The sequence below is a fragment of the Chelonoidis abingdonii genome, chromosome 10, assembly GCF_003597395.2.
Source record: "Chelonoidis abingdonii isolate Lonesome George chromosome 10, CheloAbing_2.0, whole genome shotgun sequence".
Taxonomy (NCBI): Eukaryota; Metazoa; Chordata; order Testudines; family Testudinidae; genus Chelonoidis; species Chelonoidis abingdonii.
Window position 1 is genome coordinate 15,953,678 of NC_133778.1, and position 22,575 is coordinate 15,976,252.

The 22,575-nt window shown below is 41.5% G+C and overlaps 1 protein-coding gene across 6 annotated transcripts in view; it reads right to left on the reverse strand.

Annotated features, from left to right (window-relative positions):
- PIKFYVE (phosphoinositide kinase, FYVE-type zinc finger containing) overlaps nt 1–22,575 on the reverse strand; it is a 95,838-nt gene that overhangs the window by 38,334 nt on the left and 34,929 nt on the right. For all 6 annotated transcript variants that reach the window (XM_032765025.2, XM_032765023.2, XM_032765027.2 and 3 more), the window contains 7 exons: nt 13,744–13,806; nt 10,719–10,848; nt 8,946–9,126; nt 7,316–7,390; nt 6,367–6,474; nt 1,815–1,955; nt 1,302–1,428 (listed from right to left, as the gene is read on the reverse strand). In XM_032765025.2, coding sequence (XP_032620916.1) covers nt 1,302–1,428; nt 1,815–1,955; nt 6,367–6,474; nt 7,316–7,390; nt 8,946–9,126; nt 10,719–10,848; nt 13,744–13,806 — 825 coding nt within the window. The remainder of the gene's footprint in view (nt 1–1,301; nt 1,429–1,814; nt 1,956–6,366; nt 6,475–7,315; nt 7,391–8,945; nt 9,127–10,718; nt 10,849–13,743; nt 13,807–22,575) is intronic.

Below are 22,575 nucleotides of genomic sequence, written 5' to 3' on the forward strand. Positions count from 1 at the left end.
GGAATAGATCTCAAAGGTCATCTAGTCCATCCCACCCATGCTGAGGCAAGATTAAATACACTTGTCAGGGATGGTCTATGTATTTGTCTAGCCTGTTCTTAAAAATCTCCAATGATGGGGATTCCACTACCTATTCCACTGTTTAACTCATGATGTTCTAAAGCCTACAGACTTTGAGAGCAAATGCCTTGATTTGGTTTCTTTCTAGCTAAAAGAATCTGAGGAGTGCATGTGGGGCGGGGGGGAGGGGTGTTAGGGGGAAAATGCAGGTTATTACAGCCAGGAAGCAGCCCATTGTTATGTAACCCATTGGGCTAAGCTTTAAATCTATCATGAGGTATTCATTTATGCTGCCTTCCTTGCTGCACTGGCCTTTTGTTTCTGTAATTAAAACGTTAAAAATATTATACCTGAAGTTTCTTCTCCTAGGCTCCCGACCAAATGAGGGGTTTTTGTCCCCTTGTTAGATGCTCATTTCATGTGTTGTATATGGAGATCAGCATAATATAGATCATTTCTTCATATTTTTTGCAAAACATTAGATAAGGGGCAGGCAAACTTTTTGGCCTGAGGGCCACATCAGGTTTCCGAAATTGTATGAAGGGCCAGTTAGGGGAGGCTGTGCCCATGCCACCCCATCCAATCCCCCCTCTACTTTCTGACTCCCCTGGACCCCATTCAACCTTCCGATCCCACTCCGATCGCCCTGACCCCTATCCACATCCCCAAACTCCCGTGCCCTCTATCCAACCGCTCCCTGCCCTCTTACTGCACTGCCTGGAGCGCCAGTGGCTAGTGGCACTACAAACACACCGCCCAGAGCACCAGGACAGAAAGCCATGCCGCCCAGCTGGAGCCAACCACCATGTAGCACAGAGCACGGGGTCAGGCCACGGCTATGCGGCTGCGCTACCCAGCAAGAACTCGCAGCCCCGCCGCCTAGAGCACTGTACTGGTGGCACACTGAGCTGAGGAGAACAGCAGGGGAAGGGCTGGGGGCTAGCCTCCCAGGCCAGGAGCTCAGGGGTCAGGTAGGACAGTCCCGCGGGCCGGATGTGGCCTGCAGGCCATAGTTTGCCCACCTCTGCATTAGATATAGAATTATTTGCATTCTTTGTTGGGGGCATAAAACATCAAGACTATTATAGCAAAACTATGCTTAACAGCGCTGTCAACCTTCCTTCATTCATTCCAGTTACTTGGCAGTCAAGACTGCTTAACGTAGCAGTATTACTAAATTAATAATCCACTCGCCAACTCTGTTTTGGGCAAATGAGCTAGGACATCCAGGTTCTACTCACCATTAGGTAACTGGAACACTTGCATGTAAAATTTATGACAGGTTCCCAAGTGTGGTTTGGTCAACAATTGATCCATTGACATCACCAAGTCTCCCTGAGTCATCCGACTTATTCGGTCTAATACTTGCTGTAAACATGCATAGAACAATAGGGCACAATACTGTCATAAGTTAAAAATACATGTTCCAAGCTGTATCTGCTACTTCATCCTAAGCTAATGCCTTAGGCTTATCTAATTATAGTGTTTTCCTAGAGCGAATTAAGGAAAAAATATCAGCCTTAACTTTGAAGTCTCTTGGTTTGCATCATTGGGGTAATATACTAATTTCATTGCTTAAAAATTCATATTTGAGAAATTATTCTAAAGAAATATAAAATAATAATTTAACTACACTCCAGCTACCATTGCATTTTAGCCTGTATAACATGATCATACCAGACATGACTTATTACAGCAACATGATCCTGTGCAAGTATCATATGCTGTTACTGTGTTTGGGACCAAGCACTTACCGGCTTGACATTGATGACCAGAGTGATGCCATGTTCCAGCAGCATGTCCTGGGCAATTCGGGACACAGTCTTCTCAACCAGAACCAGGGTAGGCCTGACATCCACTATCCGCTGCACATAGTTCTTCAAGAACTCCCTTTCCTAGATACCAAGAGAAAGTACGACAACTACTGTGGATCTAATTTCTTTTAAAAAGTGAAGCAGTCACACATCGTTACTTTCAAAATGTTGTGTCATTTCAGGCACTAAACCGGCCCTTGAGTCATCATGCCTATGCAAGTGATTTTACAATTCTCTTTATATATAATTAGTTTCTCTCTCCTGTTACTGTGAAAGGCCAATGCACACAGGAGAAACTGACTAACCAGAAAGTGTAGTCAAATGTATAAACATATACATTTCCCATTCTCCCTCTCAATGTTGTGTGAATTTTACTGTGTCCCTTTAAATAGAGGTTTAATTTAATTAGCTTGATATCATTAACGCAGGAAGACAACCCCTTATCAATAAGAACTGCATATTAAGATGATTTTATATGTTGTGTTGAGGTGCATTCAGTAGATTAAAAACAATGGAACTGAGATTTTAGCAAGTTACTCAATTTAGTTTTTTGCATTACTATGCTAAAACATAATGGATACTTCTATGTAGCTTTATTGTATGGATTTGTTTGCCTAAGATACTCTGGAAAATCATTCTGAGTTATTGAAAGGTGCAAATTTTACGTGGATTCATCTTTCATTAACTCAGATTAACCTTCCTGAGCGTCCCCATGTAGACAAATCCTATAACACACACACACACACACACACGTTAAAGTAACATTAAGGGAGCAAAAGTAAGGTTGCATTGGCAACATTATACAGCTCCCTTGTGCATATGCATTAGGATTCAGTCTTTAATTGCATGATCACATACTACTGTTTCTTCAGAACCCCTCCCTCATTTAGTATACCATATAAAGAATACTTTTGTCTGTAGGATACTGGCCCAATTTGTTGCAGAAATTGGAAGGTAGGTAGTAAATGAAGCAGGGGAACTGCAGTTAGAAAAAGGGACAGTCATGGGTAAGACAATTGAATGCTGCTCTGGAGAACTAGATTCTATCCTTGTGGCTTTGTGAAACAGTAGTCCAGCCCACATTTTTCACAACTGGTCATTAGCTGTGTTCTCTTCATTTTCTGGGCACTTAAGCTGAGACCCGGGGTCTGATTTGCAGAAGTACTAAACACCCACAGCCAGGGTCACACCTAGCCATTTTGGTGTCCTACGCAGCCTCCCTGCAGAGATGTGTGTGGTGCCCAGACCTGGCATCGTCCAAGGCAGCATGCAGCTGAAGAGAAAGTCCTGCTCAGACTTTGACTGAAGCTTGTTTGGCTCAAACAGAATCTTCAAGGATTTTACCAGCTAAAGTCTAAAGTCTCAGAGCATGTGCTAACTGCAATTTTTCCAAAGGCTTCCAATCAGCTCTAGTTGTGTTGTGTTGGAAAAATTCATCTGTTGGAAAATGCCAGTTTGTCCAAAACAAAAACATTAGATGAAAACACACAACCTTAGACAAAAGTTGAAAGAAAGCATTTAGATAAGGCTGAAACATTCAATTTTGAGCTTTTTGGAACATAACATTTTGATTTTCCATTTCAATTTTTTAATTTTATATTTAAAGTTGAAACTGGAACAAAAAAGATTCAACTTATTTGGAGTTTTGGGTCATGTGAAATTTTGAAGCCGTTATCTGGTCCATTCTTCAACAAAAGAAATTTTAATTTTGCAAAACTCTACCCCAAATGAAAAATCCAGCTCCTGCACAGATCTACTTACAACTTTGTCAGATTTTCACAGAGTTAGCAAAGTCAAGTCCCTGACACCAGGGCAACACTGCAAAATTTCAAGCCCCTGCTCCAAAGCCTGGGGGCGGGGGGGAAACTATTACCCCCAAGAAAAGGTCACCACAACTTGCACTTCCTCAGTCTTTGTTGTTAACTCTATTTAAGCTGATGAGCATGGGAATTTCTGAATGATGAGGGCCTAACCTTGCACTCTGAGTGTGGGTACATGGCTGAGATATCGAGGCCCACCTGGGCACTTAGCATCCTCCCAAAACACCCAGGGTTTTGACAACATAATAGTATGTCAGTAACCCTGGTTAGTGTGCACTTGGTTCTAAAGTGGATTTACTAAATATTCCCATCCTTCAAAATGGCACTTATTTGCTCAATTTATAATGATCCTACATGACAATAAAAAGGTGGCCTGTTAGTATTCAGAAATTTCAAATGCATATCATCTCTAATCAGAGTCAAATGGAAGGTGGATTTAGTGGAGGATAATTTTAACTGGTTAGCAGCAACATAAGAGGATTTTGTTTAAAGAAAATTTAAACCTCCAGCTTCCATATACCTTGAGAAATAAGCAGGATTATGCATGTGTATAAAGATTTCATATCTCAATACTTTCATTGAGATTTTTTGGAAGAAGTCTGCCAACAGACAAATAAGAGGATTTGGCAGGTGATAAAGATTTATCTGCAAATCATCAGCTTACGCACTTCATTTTAAAAAGTTACCGTCTGTGATCAAAAGGCAGTACAAGACATCACCAGCATCTCATGTTTCAAAGCAATATTAGGCTATGGATCCTATTCCAATTAGGCCTTTGAGTTACTATAGGTTACACAAAATTCCAGTACTAAGAAATTGTTCTGGAAGCTCTGTCCAGCTGGCCAGGAAGTTACTGGATGGATATTTACAAGTATGAAGAATCTCAAACAACACTGCCTCAAATACATACCCTGCTGCGTTTCAGTGTGGATTTTTCTATTAATAGAAAAGGTTGAGATAATTTTAAGCATACAAGATCAAGATTAAAGCCACACCAGATGTATGGATTTATCTTTAATTAGCAGAGTGAAGTTTCAAAACCACCACTTCCCAACACCCATCAGCATTTTTTTGGCATCTTCAACAATTTCAGACTTTGGAGTTCAGCAAGATGGATAGAGTGTTACTGCCTCACACAGAGTATGTGAACAACTTTGTGACAAATTGCACATTTCATAAGATTTAACTTCAGTATTGAAGTTAAATTATCGTCTGTGAAATATGCAGTTTTTGGAAGAATCCTCCACTGCCAGACAGTTTGTGCTATTTGTTGCAACTTCCGCCTGCCAGAAGCAATGCTTTACCCTCTGGCTTGAGTTTACTCAGATCCAGCTAGATGTTCTGCAAACTCCTCTCACTACCACCATTCCCATTACTGCAGCAAGGATTAGAAAGTTATTTACTAGCAGAAATCATTGACCTAGCCTCCATGAAACATTGGTTCAGTTCTCCATAGCAGTTCCCCTTCCTTCCCCTCCATAGTTAAAGGAGATAAAGGGATATAGTCAGCTTTATTTCAAGGACAGCTTTGAAAAAAAAAAAAAAAGTGTCAGTGAACAATATTCAGAAGGAGAAGTTACAAGCTCTACCTTTTCTGTTGATACAAGGATTGACTCCTATCCTTTATTGCGGAAAAAGCTATTTCATCGAACAATGTTGAATTGTACTGCTAATATTTCATTTCTATGCTCCTGGGTTAAGCACCAACCGTTTCAGGGTCTCAACTGTGACAACAGACTGTCAATCAATGAAGCACTCAATGTAAGGGCTTTCAAAGGGTCACTGCACATAAAAACACTCTTAATAAGACTGCTCCCTTCAGAGAGATATTTATACTTCGTGTCTGGACAAAAAGCAGCTCTAGCAATTTAGGCATTAAATCCCCTGACACCTCCTATCAGTGGTGAGAACGGCACACAGCTCTAAAGCAATATTTGTAATTTTCTCCATTATTCAACCAAGCATTATCACTTCCCACAGATTAACACAAATACAGAAGTACATCTCGACCCAATGTTCATCCATTCCTGAGGGCTGGTCTACACTAGGGGGGGTAATCGATCTAAGATACACGACTTCAGCTACGTGAATAGCGTAGCTGAAGTCGAAGTATCTTAGATTGATTTACCTTGGGTCCTCATGGCGCGGGATCGATGCCCGCGGCTCCCCATGTCGACTTTGCTACCGCCGCTCGCTGCGGTGGAGTTCCGGAGTCAACAGGAGCGTGTTCGGGGATCGATATATCGCATCTAGATGAGATGCGATATATCGATCCCCGAAAAATCGATTGCAGTCTGGATGTACCATTTGTCTCAGTCAGCAGTTCTACCATTTTGAACAGCAAGATCCCCGATTCTTAGGCACACACTATACAAACCCGCCTCTTAAAAACTCATGTTATTGAAAAAGGCCATGAATTCCTCTGGATCCATGCTACTTCCCCAATGCCAACAGGACTCGCGTGTTTCTGTTGAGGCCAGTATACAACTTTATCCTGAAGTCCCAAGCCCAAAGCAGCTATGAGTTATCCCTTATCACAAATTCTCTTCCTTCCACTCCATCCAAGCCCCCCGGTGGCTAGAACTGAAGTTATACATATATGGTTAAGTCATTAGATCATAAAAAGACAATATAGAAAATTTAAACTAAAAACAGAAGGAAGATGTTCTAACCTGAAGAACAATGGGGTCTATGCAGGTGAATTTTGTTTCTTCTCGGTAAAGGTACTCGATGGAACACTTCAGCAGAAGAATTTTGGGATTTTTTATATAGGTATTCATCTAGAGAAAGGCATGGTAGTAAAAAGAAAAGGGAACAGACATCAGGGTGAGATTAGACCCAAGACTTTTTTCCATGAGGAACTTTTCTAAAGCTCCCTCATACAGTTACCCAAAGGTGACATAGTTGCATAGATGAAATTCTGCAGCATATCATTCAGAGGATCGCTGCAAAAATTTACCACTAAACCATGCCAACTAGGTAGTGGCTCCAATCAAATAAACTTTATGCTGGCCAATCTCGTATTAGAGAAAGCAAGATACGGTTTCATCTGTCCTGCAGGACAATTACTGCTCTGTAAAGAGAATGTCAACAATCAAGTTCCTGGTACAAACCCATTTCCTGCACAACAGATGGAATTCAAGACTTCGTAAGCCACCAGAGCATACTAGGTCAGTCAATCAGATTCTCTCCATCCTGATCACTAGTGTTATTTTACAGACTCATTTACTACATGCCATAAAAAAAAAAAAGTGCAACCATAGAAGGATCTTTCCCCAGTAAATCTTAAACGTTTCTAGAAAGTGTTCTATTCTACAGTTTTGAGAAAAGTTTAGTCCCTGCTCTCAAAACTCAGACTCCCGGGACTACAAAGGAACCCTTTGAAAGAAAACGCAATATACGTGCACACAAAAAAATCCACAAATAATCAACTGTTCAACAGCCTTGAGTAAAGCCCACTCCACACCCCTTAGGAAAAAGATTTCGTAGATCAAAGATGATGTTGCAGTACGTTTACTCTCAATGTGCACTACCAAGAAGGAGACGTTTCTCTTTTTAAATGCAATGCCCAATGCCATACTAAAAGAATGCAGGCTATTTTATTTACGACATCTTCATTACCTTTTTGTGAGCAACGTTCTTGGTGCAAACAAAGCCATTCACCACCACAGAGTCAAATTTCTTTCCACCTGGGATCTAACAAGATAGCAAGATTTAAAGGCTTTCTGGTGTAACAGTCAGTCACTTAATCTCTCTTTAAATTCATTGAAGAGCATACTATGTAAGGTACTTAATGAAAAAATTGTATTTTACAGCATGCATAGGTTTTTCTAAAACTTCAATTTCCTGATTTTTATTTTCTGTGCCATTATAGATACAGTAGAACCTCGGAGTTAAGAACACGAGAGTTACAGACTGACCAGTCAACCACACACCATATTTGGACCCAGAAGTACACAATCAGGCAGCAGCAGAGACCAAAATCCCCAAACACAAATACAGAACAGTACTGTGTTAAATGTTAACTACTAACAAAAATATAAAAGGAGAGCAGCGTTTTTCTTCTGCATAGTCAAGTTTCAGAGCTCTATTAAGTCAATGTTCAGCTGTAAACTTTTAAAACCACCAAAACACTTTGTTCAGAGATATGAACAACCTCCATTCCCGAGGTGTTCATAACTCTGACGTTCTCCTGTACTACAACTCCCACTATTCCATGTCAAGATCTCTTTAAAAGCATACTCTCAGTGGAGATAACAAAAAAAAGAGCCTGGAAATGGCAGCTCTACGTATCTTAGAGCATTTAGAAGAAGTTTGCCAAGGGGTCAGAGTCCCAATAACACAGTGAAATGTAGGCAAAAAACAATAGACACCAAGCAGGCTCTCTGAATCAAATTTAGGTTGCCTAGAGGCATATTTCAGAGATCACGTTATTGCAGAAATCCCTTTCTAGGTCACCTACGGCACAGCATTAGGTTCTGAGGAGCTGCTCATCTACCAAAACTCAACCTGAGTGCTAGGAGAGGAGGGAGCAACTAATATAATCAGGAAAAAATTTCGTGGGGCTGTCTGCAAAAAGTGTACAAGACACCTCTAATCTTACATGGCTGCCTGAAACAGAGGATGGCCTACTGAGAGTAATTTCTGTAAAGAGGAACAGGCTTGTGCTTGGTATCTTTATTCACAGCAGCTTCATGTCAGGTCCCAATCTCCTGATGGCCTTTCTGATCTGTGATCATGGCCCTACATTTGTTACAACTGCTGTAGCAATCGGTGTATCTTGCCTAACTCCAAGAAGATTAAGCTACCTCATGGAGGCCAGTTGCTGGGCTTAGGGTGGAGAGGTTAACTCTTGCATAATAAGCAGTTACAGGAAAGAGTTTGCCTCCAGTACACTACACAGGAGGCTGACAACTACCAAACATCTCTAGTTAGACATGCAAGGTTTAAAAAAAGGCAGGAAGAGAGTGAGTTGCTACTGTGACTTCATCCCACGCCATTCTCTGCAGCCTGAACGGAAGAGATTGACTCAAATGCCTCTAAGCGCTTTGCAGCATAGGAGGTAAGAGTCATGTACATATCCTTCCCCAAAATAGCAACCGTCTTCTCTGCAACACAGGACACACTGGTTACTCATGTTAATGAATTTGTAGTTTTTAATCCAGACACCTGCCCCATCAAGAGCCACATCATCTTTATTTCACACAAATTTCCTGTCATCATTCTCCCACTCCCCGTCACCAGAACTCACCTTTTTAATGTGGACAAACTGGCGGATATCCATATCATCGTCTCTGTTCTTGACATCAGGTCGGACAGTCTGAACTACCTGGCAGACCACAGGCACAATGATATCCCTCCAGGATAATGACAATGACTCATTGTTGAGTAGCTGCTGAAGCAGTGCCATCATGTGGTTATGATTAGCTGAGCTGCAGAGGAATCAGAGTGATTAAGAGAGAGGAGGGGAATACATGTTGCTTCATCTGAAGCAGTGTGACCTGGAGGTTTTTTACTTCACAGTGTTTAAAATGCAATAAGCAATTTGAGGAAACATCAGTCAGGAGCGTTCCGGGTCATCATCTTGTTTATTTTTTCTGCTCTATAGTAAGAGGCAACAGGTAGCGTAGAGAAACAAAAAATATCTTGATTTTTCCCTACTGGGACCTAATTTCTTAAATAAAAATAAATCAAATAAGTGCAATAAGTATCTAGATCAAGTCTCCCTTGAAGAGAAAAAGTTCAGCTTTTGTTTGACGGTAAGTTATTAATTTTATTGCTCTAGCAGCAAAATGCACTTTGCTACAACTCAGTTTCAGAGCACACTGTTCACAGGTGGGCAATAAGCAACATCTCTTGGACACTGTGTGGCAATATTGCATACTATCAATAGAATTCAGACAGGCAGCTCCATTTCAAGATTATTTGCATGTGCTTATATCACGCTATTTAAGGCATGCCAAATATTTTTGGTGGAGTAGTCCCATAGTATCATGCCAAGCAGCATATATTAACAGCACCATGTGTATGTCATATTGGGAAGAATTTTGCTTTATATTCAAGGACATGAGTTCAAATATGGATGGTTTAAGCATCAATTTTAACAGCAACTGTGCTACTTTTTCCGTTTGACTTTTACAATGGACAAAAGTATTAGCAGACATGAAAATGATTGGCATGTTTGTAACGTTTAATTACATTAACTCAGACACACCAGCACAAAAAATTGTTTCAAAACTGTGGGATCACCAATCCACGGCTACAGCCAATTGCCAAATGCTCAGAAGAAGGCATCCCTTATCCCAGGCCATAAAACTGTGACAACAGCAGACAAGGAGGCTGCATGTATGAAAATGAAATCTCAAAATATGTCTACACTACCAGCTAATTCAGCACTGCTGCGATCAATGCAGCGGTGTCGATTTAGCAGGTCTGGTGAAGATACACTAAGTTGATGTCTGTACTCCACCTCCCCAAGAGGCAGAAGCTATGTTGACAGGAGAGCATCTCCCATCAACATACAGCAGTGTCTATATCGTGCTAAGTTGACTTAAGTTACATTGACTTCAGTTACATAACAGAAGTAGCGTAACTTAGATCGACTTGCAGCGTTAGTGTAGACCAGCCCTCACTAAGCTGTTAAAGGACACTTCTATAGCTCCACACATTTATGTGGCATTTCACACACCACCACCACACTTACTCTGTCTCAGGCTATGATTTAAGAGAGCCAAGACAGGAGACAACAGAACAAAGAAGGGGAAGGCGAGAAGACATAGGCGAAATTGCAAAAATGAAAGTCCCAGAACAACTTTTTTTGGAAAGGGAGAATTTTTTTTTACCAAATCATGAATTCCTTTCCTGCTTCTCTAGCATATAGATCTTATTACAGAAAGGATTTGAATTAGAGGCAACATTTTCAAAAATACTTAAGGAGTCTAAGTCCCACCGAACATGGAAGGGACAAAGCTTTTGAAAATTTATCCTAGACATATACAGCAATTCCCTTTTACGCTCTACTTACAGAAGCCTCTCCATAGCTTGTTTCTCCCCATTCTCTTCCCTCAGCAGATCCAGATTGCTGTGGTGCCAGCCTAAAGGTGTGAAAAACAGCTCTTTGGATTTCTCCTCCACCCTCCGATTGAACAGTGACTCTAAAGAAGAACAGCAAGAAAAGCTTGTTTATACAAAATCAAAGCTGAATGCTTACGTTTTCTTTTTTTAAAAAGCTGAAAGAAGAGACTTCACCAAGACTAGTTCAGGCCTGCGCTGTGAGAGGCTCTTGAAATGTTAAAGTTGTGCTGGAAACAGTGTTAGTCACTGAAAGTAATTTAGGTATTTGCAATGTCATCCACTATAGCAGAGTAAGCATGCTATTACACACACTTCAGGCTACACAGCCTCATGCCAGATAATTTGCTTTTCTTCCCTCTAACCTGCTCATGAGCAGTTCAATCTTAAAGCAGCGAATTAACTACACCTCTACCTCAATATAACGCAACCCAATATAACACAGTAAAGCAGCGCTCGGGGGGAGCGGGGGGAGGGAGCTGCGCACTCCGGTGGATCAAAGCAAGTTCGATATAACAGTTTCACCTAGAATATGGTAAGATATTTTGGCTCCCGAGGACAGTGTTATATCGAGGTAGAAGTGTATATATGGTCAACTATATCCTCATGTTACCTAAAATAGGTAGTAATCTGAATCCCCAGATATATAACCTTATACTTAAGGCCTTTTAAAATTAGAACAGTCTAATCTTGTATGGTTTCACTGGCAAAAAGCTATTGTTTTGGAAGCCTTATATCCAAAAGCAGCATCTAGTTATTCCACTCAGGTAGTGAAGTTAGCAAAAAGGTCATGCACATACGAATACATTCAACTTATTTTAATGTTTGTTTTAATATAAATATAAATGTATTGTTCTAATATAAATGTATCCACTCAAGGCCAATGGAAATGCATCTCTTGGCTAACCCAAACTCTTAGAAATTGAGTAGACAATTGCACAATAAGAGTACAAGATCTTAAGACAGTGGAGATTTAACCCACTAAAGCTAGGGCCATTCACTTGAGATAAAATCCTACTGAATAGGATTGTTGGTCATAATATTATACCTTGCTTTCCCAACATAACTGAGTGAGTACTCTTAGAGCAGTCCAATCTTTGTCAACGGAAGTCACAAGTTCTGTTGAGTAGTGTTTGGTCTCTGAACTAAGTCTCACAGTTTAGCTAGTAGTCTAATCAGAGAGCCAGATTCACCACAGTTGTTCCAGTTTTATAAGAGTAAGACTCCACTGAACTGGAGTAACAGAGGTCAGTCAGGCCCAGAGTCATAGAACTGTATGTAATAAAAATATTGGCCATATGAGGCATAACCTACTAGGTTGGTTACCTTTTATAAGACCAAAAATAACAACAAGCTATTTTGGTACATATGATAAGAGCCATGGTTTTTAAAGATCTCTTTAAAATACATGAAGGGAACAGCTGACAATTCAGCTTGAGCTTGCTAACTTTTCAGTTCATTTTGCTTTTGCCTTTGTGTGGATTCTTATTTTTCCCTTTGAACAATACAATTCCAAAGTAGTAGTAATTCTTAGGAGTTGTAGTTTTGTTTTTTAAATCTGTCCTTTTATTTCTTCAGGTTGTAACTAATAGCTAGCCTTTAACTTTTAATATTTTATGAGTTTCCCCCAAAATGAAATGCCAAAAATCTTAATTTGTCCTTCAGTTTTTTTATTTGATAAAATATAAGTAACGTGTCATTCCACTGAAGCCTGGTCTCACTGGAAAAAAAAAAAACAGTGTAACTCAAGTGTACAACTCCGGTGTCACTCAGCTGGGGGTGCAATTCTTTTTAACAGTATATAGTTATGCTAGTATAAGCTTTAATGTGAATGTAGTTAGATCGATAGCGTGTTTTGGGAAGCAAAATAAACTATAACTGCATCCACATGGGGGAGGGAGAAGGGGTGCTGCTTTAAATATATTGGTATAGTTAACAGTGTAGTTTTAGCACAGGCAAGCCCTGTGCATTGCACTAATTGTCCTAATCTTCCAAAGCCGCTATGATTTTCTTTATGCAGCTGTCCAAAGTAAATGTTGTTGTCATTTTAGTGATTAAATTTGATTGCCCCCTGACACTACTGTATCAAAGAGCAATATTAGAAGCTTCACTGACGTCATTATGCTGACTATAAAATTCATATTTAATTTGTGCCAGTAGTGCACATTTTGCATTCAAATTTAAATCTCCACAGTCTAGGCTGTAAGGGGAATGGTCATCTTTTCGACAACAACTCAATACAGCTACAGGCCATGATTAGCATATTTTAAGTAGTCTGCATAGGAACAACAACAAATGCTATATGAGTACGTGACTAAGAACAATGCCTGTGGACAAAATAAAAAGGTATTTTCCTCTTTCAGATGCTTTCCACCTGACACTGAATATTTGTCAATAAATTGCATGCCTTAATACCCAGAAATTTATAGCCTGCTTCCTAAGCACAGAGCCCAGGCAAAAGCATCTCATCTAAAAGGGTCTCAAACTAACAATTGTGTCCAATAGAACTTGCCTTTCAACAGAAGTGACAAGAGAAGTTGTGCTACAATGACCTCAGAGGTTAGTTTTGAGATGTCAGTGGCACAGACGTGTTAGGCGCACACACAATGTACAGGAAATAAGCAGGTAGGAAAGTTAAACACCTGATGGAGCCCAGAAAAAAAAAAAAAAAACACCACACACTAATCTCATATGCAGGAACATTTTACAGATGGGGAAGTGTAATAAAATGCTAAACACGGCCAGTTAACGTGTAATGAAGGAAGCTTTTTTTCAAGAGCGTTTAAATACAAAGAATTTGACAAGCCTGAGTTCAATCTGAAAGTGAACCAAGTAAGAGAAGAAAGTTACACAAGGGTTTCTCGCTAAGTGCCCTTAGAATTACTTTAACAAGCCAATGTTTAGCCCAGCTCTAACATCAATAGCTTTCATAACTACATTACCCACTCACTAGAAAAAAGCATTTCCATTCATCTTACCCTTGATGAAAGCGTCACTTATTGAGATCATCTGTTGCCCTCCGTTGTCAGGATTCAAGTACTCTGAAAAGGAGAGAGCAGATGGAGATGGGAGGAGATACAGAAAAATGACTGGTTATGTTGGCATGCCAGTGTAATTATATTATGTACACACCCACACCATAAGAGAAAAATATTACTCATTTAAACATCTAGTCATTGCTGTGGCAACAACCTGATGAGCGGTCAAGACAAGAATATCCTCTCATGCTTGTTCTGTCTAGGCTCCAAAATGACAACACAATCCTACTTAAAATTGTTCAGCAACCAACCTAACATGGAGATTATATAAAATAAAGAAGTGTTGGGGGAAAAAAAACCTCCCTTCCCAAGTTACATGTGGCTAGTTTCCCCTCTACATCTACATCTGGAATGTATTAAGTCTTTACCTGAGAGAGACTGTGGAGGTACCCAAACGCAATGAGGAAGTAGGGCTCTTAATTTTTTTAAGGCACACTAAAACCAAAGGCGTTCCCCCGCCCATGCATAACCTTAACTTTGTTCTCAGATGCAGCTAACAGGCCCTTTATGAACAACAACTAGCTCTCTCGTAGGAGGGAAAGAGAGCCACCTGGTTCCGTGACTCTTCACCATCAAAGAGAGAGACATGCAACATGCTTTCCTTAAGAGCTAGAGGGGGGATATTTATGCCATACTTAAAATGGATTATAGTCAAAATGGAGAGAAGAAAAGAGGATAGTCAAAAATGCGTGAGCAGTACACAGTATGTATAAAGGCATTTATCAGTTCACATACAGGTACATGCAGACTATGAAGTTGTGGGTGTGTGTATACATCAATATAACAGGGGTGACCAAACTGTGGCACGTGAGCAGCAGACAGCTTTTTTTACAGTTAAAGTGTGGCTCGCGGAACCCCCACCCCTATTCTCTGCCTCCCAAACTGGGGGGTAAGGAGCTTGGGGCTTCTGCCCTGTAGCGGGATGGTGGGGCTAGAGGCTTCTGCCACAGATGACTGGTGCCTGCTGAGAGTGGGGGAGCACAATTAAAGGTTCAGCTCCCCCCCCCCCCAACACCCCCAAATAGCTTGAATTATTACTCCCTAGCACACTCCCCTCTTACCCTCTGTGGCCGCTCCTTGCAGGTCCCAGGTGTTAGCTCTGCATGGGAAGGCAACAGCAAACAGCTTGGAGCTGCAGGGAGGGTGGCTGCTTTAGCAGGGTGTGAAGAGGCAGCAGCAAAAGCAGCAGCTCTCCCTGCTGTTTGCTGCTGCCTCTGCCCACAGCTGCAGCTCCCAGTTTGCTGGCTCCAGCAGCAGCCGTGCAGGGAGGGGACCAGGCAGCACATGACTTGAGTGAAGCCAGCAAACCCTGGCAAAAATCCGGGGGGGGGGGGGGGGCAGGAGGGGAAGGCATGTGACCCCACTCATACATCACCTCTGGCAGCAGAGCGATGGTGTTCTCGGGGCAGCAGGTGCGCACCAGCTCTCAAACATCTGAAGATTGTCATATGCGGCTCTGTGGGTCAGCAAGTTTGGTCACCCCTGGTGTATAATACATGCATGCGTGTTGTGTAATACAAGATAGATACTATATTTGTAATTACTTGTCAACTTGTTTGCCAAAAAACAGTTTTCCAGGAAATATCTATCGACCACTTGTAACCATCACATGTCAAGTTAGTAACTATATCCAGCTTTCACAAAACCAAAAAACCACAATGCTGTTTAGAGGAGAAAAGTAGCATCCAATGACCCCAAGTCCCACATAAGCACCCCCAACATGACCACCACACTTCCTTTCCCCCAAAAAGATCTTAATACTTCAAGACAAGAAGTGTTTTGATCTGGGAGGACTGTGATGAGTGCACATTTCCAAGGCCGAGAAAAATACAGAACTAAATAAGACAACTGATAAAGCAGCAGAAATCTCAGAACTATGCCCGCACGAATGACAACACAAGTAAAACATTAGAGGGACATGGTCAACATAAGTTGCATTTTTGCCTGGTAGTTTCCTAGCTGCTAGTGTTGTAAATACCCTCCCTCCCCATTTATGATTATTGCTCTAGACCAGTGGTTTCCAAACTAAAACTATTCAACAATTTCAGTAATTCACACTTGAAAAGGGATGGAAAGAGTTAAAACGAGTCACAACAGCCATGACCATTAGGAAGGATGAAGTGAGAGCAGAAGGAGAGAGAGAGCGCGCTTTTCTTCATTGCTACTGTAATCACTATAGATCACTAATAGCGATTTAAAATGTCTTAAAATCATCCTGCATTAGCAAAATGAATATATGCCATTTTCCTTTGGTGGTGACAGGCCCTCAGACAGGCAAGCCTGGGCTTGCCCTCACTCACTATATCCTGACCAAGACAGCCAGGGACAGACTCTGAATAATTCTACAAAAGCTTTGGCTGAAAACCGCCACAAGACACCTTTTTATTATGGACTGACAACCCTCCTTTCCCGTGTTCCACTGCAATTGTATCCCTTTTACGTCTAACTACACAAAAGGTGAAAACTGCTCTGTACTGAAGAGAATCTGAAGATATAATTGTCAAAAACTGACATAGCATCTACAAGGTGAAGTCTCAAAACACTCCCATTTTAAACAATGTAAAAAAAAGTTTGCCTGTTGTAACACTAGTTCACTTTTAACCATTGAGCGGGTATTTCATTCAATGAAAATAAGAAGCGAACATGATGATCAGGTTCATTTTTGTTTATCATCAGTTTCACTTTCTGGCTTATAAATTAACAACCTGCTGCAGCATTTGGGCTGCACACCCTAGAAGTGAATGAAATTTGACTCCAAGATTATTGTGTTGGAATTTAGTTTCATGGGAAGTGTCTGATATTACTGAGTCTTTAATATTCTCACAAAGACGAGTCCCTATACTGGACACTGCAACAATTAGAATACCAGAAGGTTTCTAGTACATTATAGACTGTTGCTCTACAGCTGTTCCCTCCAGTATACAGCCTGCAATTTCCAGTCATAAATAACTTTATATTTCAGAACTGATTACATACTACTTAAAACTGATGTTTTGTCCCTACTTTACCTCCCCTTTCCCCATGATTGTGATTTACAGATTGTGTGAACAAACCATCAGATTACTTCCTGTTGTAGGAGGATGTGTCACCACCAGTTCTGCAAGTTCTCATAGTAAGGAGCAAACTCACTACCATGTAAGATAACAGAAGATCTTGACTAAAACAAAGCCAGAGACTAAGGCCTGTTCTACACTACGCGTTTAAACCAAATTTAGCAGCATTAAACCAAATTAACCCTGCACCTGTCCACACAGCAAAGCCCTTTATATCAATATAAAGGGCTCTTAATATTGATTTCTGTACTCCTCCCCGACGAGGGGAGTAGCGCTGAAATCGGTATTGCCATGTCGGATGAGGATTAGTGTGGCTGCAATTCAACAGTATGGGCCTCCGGGCGGTATCCCACAGTGCACCATTGTGACCGCTCTGGAAAGCAATCTGAACTCAGATGCACTGGCCAGGTAGACAGGAAAAGCCCCGCAACTTTTGAATTTCATTTCCTGTTTGCCCAGCGTGGAGCTTCTGATCAGCACGGGTGGCGATGCAAGTCCCAAATCCAAAAAGAGCTCCAGCATGGACCATACGGGAGATACTGGATCTGATCGCTGTATGGGAGACAAATCTGTTCTATCAGAGCTCCGTTACAGAAGACGAAATGCCAAAGCATTTGAAAAAATCTCCAGGCTATGATAGACAGAGTCACAGCAAGTTCACTCACAGTGTGCTGTGTGACAAGCGTAACGGAAAGCCAAAGAATCAAATGGACGCTCATGGAGGGAGGGAGGGGGTACTGAGGACTCCAGCTATCCCACAGTCCCCACAGTCTCCTGAAAAGCATTTGCATTCTTGGCTGAGCTCCCAATGCCTGAAGGGTCAAAAACATTTTCCCCGGGTGTTCAGGGTATATGTCGTCAATTTACACCCCCCCCCCCCCCAAAAGAAAAGGAAAAAAAATCGTTTCTTCGCCTTTTTTCAATGTCACCTATGTCTACTGCATGCTGCTGGTAGACGGGTGCTGCAGCGCTGAAAACAGCAGCATCCCCTTCCCTTCCTGATGGCAGACGGTAAAATGACTGGAAAACCGTCATCATCAGCCGTGAGTGCTCCTGGCTGGCCTCGGTGAGGTCGGCCTGGGGGCGCCTGGGTAAAAATGGGAATGACTCCCAGTCATTCCTGGCAGATGGTGCACAAAGGCTTGGTAACCATCCTCATCATAGCAGCTGGAGGCTGAGCTCCATCAGCCCCCCTCCCCCCTTTCATGTCTAAAGAAAAGATTCTGTACTTCCTGGACTATCATAGCAGCTGGAGGCTGCCTCCCCCTCATTTTATCTCACTAAAAAGTCAGTGTTTCTTATTCCTGCATTCTTTATTACTTCATCACACAATGGGGGGGACACTGCCACGGTAGCCCAGGGGGGTTGGGGGAGGAGGGAAGCAACAGGTGGGTTGTTGCAGGGGCACCCCCTAGAATGGCATGCAGCTACTCATCATTTCTGCAGGATCTCTGGGGCTCTGACCAGGAGCGGCTGTGCTCTCTGGTTCTCTAGTACACTTGCCCCATATTCTAGGCAGGACTGACTCTATTTTTAGACAAAACATAAAGAAGGAATGACCTGGGGAGTCATTCCCATTTTTGTCCATGCGCCCCCGGCCGACCTCAGCTGAGGCCAGCCAGGAGCACCCATGCAAGCAAGCATGGTACAAAAGGACTGATAACCATCATCATCCAATTGCCAAACGGTACAAAATGATTGATAACATCATCATCGCCAATTTACAATGGCAGACAGTGCAATAGGGATGGTCTCTTGCTACCTTGCAAAGGCAAATGAATGCTGCTGTGTAGCACTGCAGTACGCGTCTGTCAGCAGCATCCAGTACACATACTGTGACAGTGACAAAAGGCTAAATGGGCTCCATGGTTGCCATGCTATGGCGTCTGCCAGGGCAATCCAGGGAAAAAGGGCGCGAAATGATTGTCTGCTGTTGCTTTCACGGAGGAAGGATTGAATGATGACATTTACCCAGAATCACCCACGATACTGTTTTTGCATTGGGATCTCAACCCAGCATTCCAATGGGTGGGGGAGACTGCGGGAACTATGGGATAGCTAACCACAGTGCAACGCTCCAGAAATCAACGCTAGCCTCAGTACATGGATGCACACCACCCAATTAATGTGCTTAGTGTGACCGAGTGCACTCGACTTTATACAATCTGTTTTACAAAACTGCTTTCTGTAAAATCTGAATAATCCCGTAGTCTAGACATACCCTAATTCCCATCATTTTCATAAGGCAACATCACAGTAGACTGCATCCAGCATCTGTTAGCTGTTAAAGATTTGTCTATGTGGGGATACTTCAGAAAATTTCCAAATTAGCTCATTAATTCCTTAGGAAGATTATTTTGGCAGAACAGCCACCAAGCAAGATTTACTTACAAGTGAGCTATAAACATGAGGTGGCAGTACACACATTTGATCTCTTCTATTTTAGCACTTTCCTTTTGTCATCATTCATGTTTTAGAGATCATCCATTTAATTCCCCTGAAAATACAGTACCGTTTCTCATGTCTTGACCAGCCTAGTTTTAGAAGCCTGGAACAACAGGATCAACACTCCATTCTCCAGTCCCCTTTGAGACTTTCACAGTCTCACGTGAGTGTCAGGAAGGGTTTCTTGTCTAAAACATTTAAGTGTTTCCCTTTCCACTTTATCCCACAGCCTCCCCTAGAGGTTCTCACACTACAGGACAGGAACTATAAGTGTGTAGATAGAGTCACACCATTACTGGCTTCAAATGTTGTAGGCTATCTACCCCTAGTTAAACTATGCTGTACACATGGAGACTGATTCTGATCAACCTCATGACAATTCCACCATCTTAGTGAAATTACTCTCACTTTTATATTGGTATAACATTGCCTAGATATAAAATTTACTTACGCCAGAAATTAATGGAGAATTCCAGATTTGGTTACATGAGTTCCAGACACAGAGCAGCGCCATTAAATTCCCTTTCTTCATCATGTAATGTTTGCCTAAAACAGCCCAAAACTACACTGATTTCTTTTGTATTACCTGTAGCCAGGCTTACGATCCTTTAAGCCAAACTGCAGCCTGCTTCCTTGCACTTAGGAGGGGACTCACAGGTATAAATGAGACTCAACCATAGCCATACAGACTTGCACAGCCATAGAGACACACAGTAGTGAGTTTCGTTCAGATTTACTGAATTCCACGTTTCTCCCTCTTAATAAAAGGATCTTTTGAATTATTCCCCCCGCACCAGTATATTAACTTCCACTTTGAGTCTCATTTTGTTGTTTCCAGTCACCTTTTCTAATTCCGCAAGTGTCCCAGCTCCTCCCAGTTTAGATTCCCTCTACAGATTTCATTCCAGCGGTAATGCTGCTAACTCTGCCCACAACCCATTGCAGATTTCTATCAACCCACTAATTCCTGTCCTTGGAAAGCAGATAAACAGCTGATTTGGCCAGTGATGTCTTTAATAATTCTGTAATCCTGGATGTTGTTCTTGGGCTCCCTCCCTCCTCCCCAACCTAGCATGCCTGGCTTATCTTCTTTGGTCAAACTTCACAATGCTATTGAAGAGTAACATGCTGAGGCTACAACACAGCAGAATCTACTTCCACAGTAAAGTTCTCTCAGATTGGAAGAGACTCCGACATTTTTTTTTGCCTTCCTCTGCAGCATGGGGCATGGGTCCCTTGCAGGTTTACATTAGCGTAAGTGTGGATTCTCTGTAACAAGTCTTTAAACCATGATTTGAGGACTTCAGTAACTCAGCCAGAGGTTATGGGCCTATTATATGGGGTAGAGGGGGAAGGAATAACTCAGTGGTTTGAGCATTGGCCTGCCAAACCCAGGGTTGTGAGTTCAATCCTTGAGGGGGCCATTTAGGGAGCTGGGGCAAAAATCAGTGCTTGGTCCTGCTAGTGAAGGCAGGGGACTGGACTCAATGACCTTTTCAAGGTCACTTCCAGTTCTAGGAGATCTATATAATATAATAGGTATATCTCCAATTATTACATGAGTGAGTGGGTGAGGTTCTGTGACCTGCAATAGGTCAGACTAGATGACATGAAAGGCCCTTCTGACCTTAAAGTCTATGAGTCTAACACACACAAAATTTAGGACTACGCAAAAAAATACAGATGCAAATAAAAATCCCACAGACCACCTAGGATCACATTTTCCTATCAGTTTATAATGGGTAGATAATGACAAATGTGATATTCATCAATGTGACAGGAACATAAACATACAGCTTCCAGAGAACTGAAGATAATCTAGCCCCCACTGTTGTGTGCACACTTTTTTTTTCCAAAAGTGGAAAACAAGGAAAGGAGAGATGAGAAACATCTGCATCAGCAATTTCCAAGATCTCAGAGCTCTGTGGTGGGAACACTTTCCTTTTAGGTTTATTCCCGACTGCTCCAGATGGCTTATCTTTGATTCCAGTTGTGTGTGCTTGCTCTCAAATATCTAGCTTTAATACACTGAAGAAGCTACAGTGGACAACATTTTCAAGCTTAAATGCCTTAAATTAGGAACCTAATAGTAAGCTGTGCCCATAAGGGTCAGTGAAGTCAACAGATGAGGCTGATAACCTTTTGAGGGGAAGAAGATGGGGTCATAACATCAGGCAAAACTAGGCTATTATCGAATATAAGGCACTCAGCTTTTGAAAGCATCTTCAGCACTTTCATTTTTACAATACACATATTTTCCTTTCCTTCTGGACAGGCTTTAGCAGGTACTGGCAGTGCCGGCTGTAGATACTGGAATTTAAGATTAACACCCACTATTTTTCACCCTTCCCACTGTTAAAGGGGCTTTTTCATTTTTTGGTTGCTAACAGTTGCCCCCTCAAACTCATTTTAGGCTGAAGCTTCCAGTATTCTCTGTCCAACTCAAGCTTTTCTGTCCTAATTCACCCCAACAGAAACTTTTCTGTTGTATTTACCTTGACAACTGAGGAATGCACTCTTTAGGAACATCCCAATTGAAGATGCTCTACTCTGCTAGCGAACCTGACAAGAACCGTGGACAGACTTCATAATCAAAGACTTTTAAATGCCCATTCGAAGAAACTAAGGATAGGAATCTGCAAAGCGGTTGAAACTGCAGGTAAGGGAAGGGAAAACAGAAATAAAGAGAGTCACCCCAGCATTTAAAGGAGCACCACAATTATTTTCAAACAAAAACAGTGGGCCAGTCTTTGTTTCAGTCCACCATAGTCTGGTTCACAATATACTATAACAGAATGGGAGAATAGGGGATATTTTCAAATAGATTTCATTTGCCTTTTCACATTCCAATTTAGCATTCATTTATAGAAAAGATTTAAAAGTTACTCAGCAATCTGACTATTAGATTTGTTAATCAATGCATTTTATAAAAGGATAATTGGTCCAACAGTGGTAAACTGATGAAAAGGAGGTGGAGAATTTAAAAAAAAAAAAAAAAAAAAGATTGTCACTGTTTTTTTTGTTGTTGTTGTTTTTTAAAATAAATCAGATCTTAAATTGGATAGATGGGAATCTTCTTGGAACACAAACTTAGGATGTTATCCCAGTTAGCTGAACAAGACAACATGCCTGGAACCGCCATGCTGTGAAAGGAGAGAGGAAGAAGTATTGTATCCTCTGATTGCAAAGAGAAAAGCCACACAAGAAGTTGCACACTCTTCAGAGAAGGTGGCATAGTTGATTTATTCTGAGCACCCTGACAAAGGTAATAGTG